Source organism: Gambusia affinis, linkage group LG22 (assembly GCF_019740435.1).
Source record: "Gambusia affinis linkage group LG22, SWU_Gaff_1.0, whole genome shotgun sequence".
NCBI lineage: Eukaryota > Metazoa > Chordata > Actinopteri > Cyprinodontiformes > Poeciliidae > Gambusia > Gambusia affinis.
The window spans coordinates 6,000,517-6,008,416 of NC_057889.1; the positions used below are offsets into that span (position 1 = coordinate 6,000,517).

Here is a 7,900-nt window from a genome sequence, read left to right on the forward strand (position 1 = left end):
CTTAAATCCAAGTAAGAATTTTTGTCAAGACTTGAAAATTGACTGAGCTTGAGGACTGGCTAAGAAGAGCAGAGTTGGTGCAGATATACCCCAAAAGACTCAGAATCAAAATACATTTGCACACCACACTTTTCAGCTTTTTGTTTGTAAAACGTTTTGAAAACCACGTACAAAATGTAGAAGGAAAAATGGAGGGCTGCATGAATAGCAGTGTACATGTTGGTGAGAAAACTCGATTCCCTACTGCTCTTCCCTGAAGAACTGCTTTAGATTTACTTTCTGACATTTTCTCCTTGCGCAGGAGCGGGAGGAGAAGTTGCGTCTTCAATCTCAGATCAAGAGGCTCTGGGAGGACAACCAGAGACTTCAGGAGGAGTCCCAAACATCAGCTGCCAAGCTCAAGAAGTTCACAGAGTGGGTCTTCAACACTATCGACATGAACTGACCTCATCTAACCCCACCCCCCGCAAGCACACATCGCTCATCTGCACACACACTGTTTGTGAAGAGGCAGAGTGGGATTTACTAGACCCTTTTTACAATCTTCAATTGGTTTGTGATCCCCTCTAAATCATGACTTTCTGTTTAAGTCAGGAGGATGAAATTTGTGGGACTCGTTTCTACTTGTTTGACTCCCCCGATTTTCATTCAGTGGCCAAACAGATTCAAGATGTTGACCTTCACACTTACTCCAGTGGCCAAAATGGAGAATCTGCTAACATTTGGCCTTTTTACTCACCAATTTTCCTGCTCCCTCTTCTTCTAAAACATTCCTCAGCTGCTCTGACAAAGAAAACACTGTTTGCACCAAATCGAAGACGCCTCAGACACCCCGTCTTAAAAAAACCCCACTGAAACGCCACGCAAGTATGTACGTAACAGGTCTGCTGCTGCAGCAAACAAATACACACATTATAGATCTGAAGCCACAACAGAGAAGAAAGAGGTTTTTATCTCACGTTAAAGGATTACATTTTAAATATTTTTAGCGTCTAAAATCACTGGACGTCCAGCTTCAGACATGTTTATTTTCCATGTTACTCCTCCTTCGTTCAGATCTTTTTTGTATACACCCACACCTGAAAGAGGAGTGTATTAAAAGCCATTGGCAAGCAGTGCCATAGACCAAGACTGATCCTGTGTTAATTGGTCCATCTCAGCTCTACGTGTCTTAAAAGCAATAGGAAGAGGTCCGGACTCCTGGAGTTATTTGAAAAGAAGCTGTATAAACAGAACACCTGATATGGAAAAGGGCATATTTGCAAGAATTCAAATCTCAGCTGCAAAAAGAGCCTTCATCATTTTCCTCTGAGAAACGGGAAAATACGGACTCATCCTCCCACTGCCTGAAAATAGAGAGCCGGCGGATTATAAATAACAGACAGTTACGAACTGGAACGGTTGGAGTCTTTTTAATCCCAGGTTAATTTATTTCCTTGTATTATAATTGCCATAAATGAGTTGTTCTATTCATACAGTACAACTGACAACAGTGTTTAGTTCTTCAAGACTAATGGTCAATAGTTATATTATTTAAATGGCTTTCTTTCCTAATTCTACCCAAAGCCTGACTATATGCTTTTTATTCTGTATTATGTTGTGTTTTGTGGTGCTCAAGCCTGCTGTTGTGTTGCTTACAGTGCCCTCTAGTGGTGACCAGTGAAAAATGTCATGATTTGTAAATGTGCTGCTTATTGCTTGTATTTTATTTTATTTTTTTCCAAATGTTCTTTGATTCAAGGCCCCATAAACTCTTAGAACAGGAATGAGAATGAGAAGAATAAGCAGCCAGCATTTAGAGACAATCAGAGGTGGATTTTTATATATAAAAAAAACAACAAACAAACAAAAAAAAGGAGCAGACTTAGTGTGGATGTTTGTGTGCGTGGAGGTTTATTTGTGCATTACATCTACAGTTTTCCTCAGGTTTAAGGGGACAAAATATTGTCGGGAAGTAAATTTGCACATGTTGAAGAAGTATATAACTTTTAAGGATTTGAAATGTGTTGCCATAGTGAGAATGTCCATAAGTCTTACCCAGCCGTGCCTACAACCCACACTCACTACTTTGTGGTCATTTACTACCAGGCAGAGCAGGGATGTGCCTTTGAAACAGCACCGGGGAGCAGATAAAGAAGGGAAAGCCTCTTGATCTTCATCTGGATACAGTAATACACTTTTTGTTTTGTTTTAAACCACCTTCACACTTTTTGTAGTTTGCTGTTGTGGGGCGTTAAATGTGTCTGGTGACTGAAAGCAATCAGACGGGTCAGTAACGTGAGACGGCGAGTCTTCACACAAGAGTGTTTGGATATGTGTGCCTTTTATTTGTGGGAAAATTTGAACTAAAGGACCTTGAAAAGCAAAGTTTAGAAGCCACAAAGCCAGTTAATAAAGAGAGAACTCAAAAGTTTACTCACCCTTGTTAAAATGGATAATTTTTGTGTGACGGCGATCATTTCCAAAAGTATCCCTTCCATGTAATTCAACTAAAAAACAAAATGATTAGGATGGCTGCCATGCCATGGTTGCATTAGTGAGAATTGCCATATACTAATAAATTGTTGAAACTGAATTTCAGCATTCTGTCTTTTTAGCAGGATCATCATTACAAAAGTTCTCCAAAGAGTAACAAAATGTCCTGTTCACATTCTGGGACTAAGGTGATGCTGTGACTCTCTGCTATTGTTGAACGTTTCCTAAAAAGTTGTTTATATCTTGTAATCCTGCTTTTTAGTTTAGACGTATAAGGAAAACAGGAGATTCTTTGTCACATGGAGAACATGACCAGCATCTTGTCTTTTTAATCTCCCGACCAATAACTTTGTACACTTAGATCCGTTAGATTAGGGGTGTCCAAAGTGTGGTCTGTGGGCCACATGTGGCCCTTTTAAGTATATGTACGACCCCTGACCTCAAGTCAAAAATGTTAAGGAATTTGCCCAACAAAATAGAAAACAATTGATCATGCAAGGCAACAGTTGGAAGCCCTTTTTGATGTTTTAGATCAAAAAGGGCTTCCAATGATATGCAGGTTTCATAAAAGTGTAGTTTATTGTAAAACTATAATAAGGGGGAAAAAAATCGACCAACCTTTGCATTTTCTATGTAAATTTTGTATCCTGCCAGTAGGTAAATTTTGCCACTTTTATCTCCACCGTGTTAAATCTATTGCAGCCTTTCAAGAAAGTGTTTGAGGTTTCGTCTGAGTCTCTGTGATTGATGACAGGGGTGACCTCAAGAAGACTGAATGCTGAAACTATATAGTTCAACAAATTATTAGTCCAATTGTTTGCACACTTACGCAACAAGGCCTTAGCAGTTTTAAAAAAAATAATTTCTTTCTCTTAAGGAGTTATGAAATGCATCACAAGAATCTGACATTTTAGCAGGTGTGTTTACTTTTAAGAGCTGCTTGCTGTTTTTTCCATGCAGGTGTGTTCTGAAACACTTTACTCTCTCAAATAGAGTTAGTTATTATCCCCCGTTCTTATAAATTCTGAGTGCATTCAGATTTATAATTGTTGAGGTGAACGCACCCTGCTGTGTTCACCACAAATTTCCAGAAACGTGAATGTAGAGTGAAACGAGCTGAAAAAATTGCAATGGTTTATTATTATAGGCAAAATATTTGTTCAGCTCTGTTTTGCAGAGAGAAGCCAGCAGAGTGGACTCTCTCTGCAGGAGTCTCGGTTCTGTTTTAAGAATCTCTAGTTCGTCTTTAACAGGTACACCAGTAGATAGTTACAGTTTCATCTGATTTTAATAGTTTTACAAGCATCTGTAGAAATCAGCCCAGAAGATGTTGTTGATCCACTAAGACTTGTTTTCTGTTGAATTCAAACAAATGTTAAGTAACTAAGTTTCTGTACATGGGAAGAACTGTGGTTTTTCTTTCTGCATTGAAGAATGACAAAATATATCGTGCAAAGTGTATCTTATACAAAAACTCTTTCTGTAAACTAGTAAAGTTTCTTTTTTTAATCTGTAAATGTTGTATTAGGTTACAGTTTACTCATAAATTCTCTGTTTTGTTTTGCTCAACAGGACGGATATTTGAAATGTGAATGTAAAGATGTTTAGAAGGTTCATTTTGTTTTGGAGATCCTTTGCACAGTGTTCACGCGTTTTGGATATGATGAGGGTTAATTTACATTCCAGTGCAGTTTTTTTTTGTCCTGATGTTTTCGTGCGGCTGCCGTTCAACAAAGGAGGATGCTTAATTTTATTCCCCCTCATAAAACAGGAGCCCTACTTTTCTTTTATGCGCCACTGACCAGGTGGAGAAAGGAAAGAACAGACGGGATGTTGCACGTTTCGTCGGGATGCTCGTCACGCACAGCTTGCGAGGTCGGCGACTCCAGCAGGAGAGGGAGGATCCGCAGGCTGCGCTGCTGTCGTGACGCGCTGCGTTCGCTCCTCTTCCAGGAACAAACTCCGAAAATAAAGCACACAGCATGAAGAGAGGACCAGAAGTTTTACAAGATTGAACAATACTGTTTACATCCCAGATTCATTGTCTTTGTAAGATGTAAAAAAAAAAAAAAGAAAAAGAAAAAAGTATGACCAAGACATTTGCAGTGATCACAGTATTAAAGTTTCTGAAATAAATAGATGCTCTATCAGCTTGGTGTGCTGTTATTTGTGCTCCTCATACAGTGAGAGCAGCTCACGTTCAGTCAGAGGGGCATGGGCCTGTCTTTTCTGTCTCCTGCTCTGGTCTTGTCTGATTGCACCTTGCAGTGAGTAACTACAGAGAGAGAAGTTGAATCTGACCCGCGGAGGCCTCAGGCTCCCACTGTTCTTCTCACTGATTCATCTGATTGGATTTTAACTGCTCCCACTGCCAGGAACAAAATCACTCCACCTGCATTTTCTTCTTCTCTCAGCATGCGGCAGCCTCTGCTTAAAGGGAGGGAAGGAACTAACATCATCCAAAAAAAAAAAAAGATCTGTTATCCTCAGTTTGTAAAAGGCTTCTCATTTTCACATGGAAGCAGAAAAGCAATCATAAAAAACTGGCACCTTTAACAAGTTTTAATCGCTACATTGTCCATGATTACTGGTACGCCTAAATAACTGAACAACTAAAGGTAACACAGTCACTCTATTGTGCCATGAATTGGCACCATGTTCCTGCAATGCAATTTGACACCTTAAAATTGCCTCCTTTTATACATTCAAACATTAAAAATTGAAATGCATGGTTCACAACTCATTTTTGTTTTACACCACATCAAGATCACTAATGTTCTCTAAAGGTCTGTCGTGGCAGAATGTACTGCTAAAACTGTTAAAATATTTTATCTGGATTTGATGAGTGCTTCTTAAAATTAAATTAACATATTTTCCCCTTGATTTACTTTGACACTACAAATAAAAACCGACATGACTCGATTGCTAAAATGAAATTTAAGCACACAACTCCTTATTTATGTGGCTCTCTCATGTTTAGAGGGCCAAATAAATAGCTAAGGCGGGCCGGAGATGTCCTGTGAAACTCGAGTTTGACATAAGTTTGAATACTTTTAGTATTCAAAAGTAAGACATAATTCACATTTTGGTCTCGTCTAACCAGAGCGTCTTTTGCTATTTCCTCTACATGGCTTTTGGGAAACTGCCAAGATTTCTTTCTGCTTATTATTGATTATTGATTGTCTTCTTGTCTCTACCTGAAGGAATCAAGTGCATTTGTTTTGACAGATTATCTCATCTGAGCTGCATCTGCCTCAGGTAGGTTTTCCTTTTCCTGTGAGTTACTGAAGATGGTCTATTTAATAATTCCCTTGCTTCTTTAGACAGTTGGTTGCAGGGTTTTATTTTGTAGGGGTATCAGAGTAGAGGAGGCTGAAACACTTTAGATTGTAATGTGTTAAAATGGTTTTAGAACTTGTTATAGTTTTCTTTCTACTTCACCATTATGCAGTGTTTCATATTGGCCTATTAGATAAAATCCCAATAAAACACGTGGAAGTTGAAATTAAAAAGTATAAATACATTCATATACTATATTAACTAATTAAAATTCTTTGTAGTCTTCTGTCAGCCGTGACTATTGGACGTATCAAGCAATAGACTGCAAAATCAGGAAAAAACTTGTTTCATCTGTGATTGGCCGCCTCCCTGAAAGCAAATCATTTTCGAAGAGATTCTTTTGCTGTGCTAGGAATAAATAAACCTGCAATCATCCTAAATAACATGTTTTCTTTTCCTCAGGGAAACAAAAACAGACGTTCAGAACTGTTGTATGCACTGAGGTTCAATTTACTGAGAATTAATTCTCAGCAAAAAAAAAAAGCCATGTAATTAATTAAACTTTGTTTCCTTTTATCTCCCTTCCTTTATCCTCATAGTGTTGACAGAATAAATATGGAAGAACACTGTGATTGCTAATAGTTGCACATCTTACCCCAGACATCAATACATCATTTGCTGATCCCCCTAGAAAAAAAAAAAGCTTTTTAAGTAAGAAATTTTTATGACTTTTGTAATGATTCGCAAACAGGATCTGCAGTTTCGACAGTTTGTAAACTGAAGCCAACAGGTGGGTGTAACATTATCTCTGTCCACCTGTGGAGATGCACATGTCTTCAGAGGTCCAGTCACTCCTGGGTCGGTACAGAGAAAGTGTTAAATGAGGAAGTGGCAATTCATGAATAATCCTACAGGTGGATGCAGAATCAGCTGGATGCAGATTCAGATTTGAGGATCCCAAACAGAAGTAACCTGCTTTGCTTTTATGCCTGTTAATTCGCAAATGCAAATCCAGCTTTGGCTTAGCTCCTTTATAACCGATCATCAAGTAAACCATAATCCTGTGATCAAGGAGGAGGTGCACCCAGAATTACAGGAATAATCAGCTGAGTTTGACTGTAGTTATGATTAGGATGAAATTATGTGATTAAATCTGAATTCAGATGTGATTCTTTCAAATTGAATTTGAAGTGTATCGGTTTCTACATGTTCTTGTTTTTGCATTAGAATATCATTTAACTGAATGTAACTGAATAACATGCTTGACTGGAGTCATTTTCATCTTTCTATGTAAGCAGGGCGCAAGGAAGATCCTGAACAAACTTTTGTTTCGATAAAAATGCCAAAGACAGTTTAGAGCAAACATTTTCCTCAACATGAGCTGCAAATCAAACCAGAAAGTTTGTTGCTTTCTGCAAAAAAATCCCCAACAACAAACAAACAAGACCAGTAAGTTTTTGTCCACAAAATAAGATTATTAGTTTATGTTGTGTTCTCATCTGCACCTGAATTAATCAACAAAGCATATAGAAACTGTAATTTATATAATTTATGAACATCTAAGCCAGCAAAAAAGCTATTTTTTAAAAAAATACTACTTTTTTTTGCATTCTTTTGAAGCGGAATACAAAAACACCTCGTAATCTTTTAGATTTCAGCTAATGCATTTAATAAGAAGGGAGGCATTACCAGCTCCTTTCTGCAAACTGACTTAAAATAAGTGAAACATTCCTGTTTACCAGGAGACTGAGGCTACCTCCTGACACTTTCTTTCCTTTCTCCTGTGTTGCATGCGGACCCTTAGTGCTTTTATCCCACACACTCCAGCAGCCCACACAAAACGCCTTCATGTCTCCGTGTAACGCTTCGGCTCTCATCAAGCACTCGAGAGCAGAGACCAGAAAAAGTCGAGGTGTTTTGTTCTTTGGTGGCAGAGCCTTGTTGTTTCTGCGTCTTTTGAGACGTGAGTCGTCCCTCTGCGGGCTTTAAGACTGCCTGTCAATTTTACACATCATCTGTCAGTCGCCGTCTTGTCTTGGCTTGCAGCAGACGCTCTCAGACACATCTTTGAAATTTCCACAATTACTTTTATGAATCCATTTACAAAGATGTGGACTCCCTCTTTGGAAACCCCCCCCCCCCATCT

At 38.6% G+C, this 7,900-nt stretch overlaps 1 protein-coding gene across 3 annotated transcripts in view; it reads left to right on the plus strand.

The window, feature by feature from the left end:
* Positions 1-4,625, plus strand: part of sipa1l1 (signal-induced proliferation-associated 1 like 1) — a 73,048-nt gene extending 68,423 nt beyond the window's left edge. For all 3 annotated transcript variants that reach the window (XM_044105763.1, XM_044105765.1, XM_044105764.1), the window contains 2 exons: positions 302-414; positions 4,281-4,625. In XM_044105763.1, coding sequence (XP_043961698.1) covers positions 302-414; positions 4,281-4,461 — 294 coding nt within the window. In that variant the 3' untranslated portion in view covers positions 4,462-4,625. The remainder of the gene's footprint in view (positions 1-301; positions 415-4,280) is intronic.
* Positions 4,626-7,900: the final 3,275 nt, after the last annotated feature.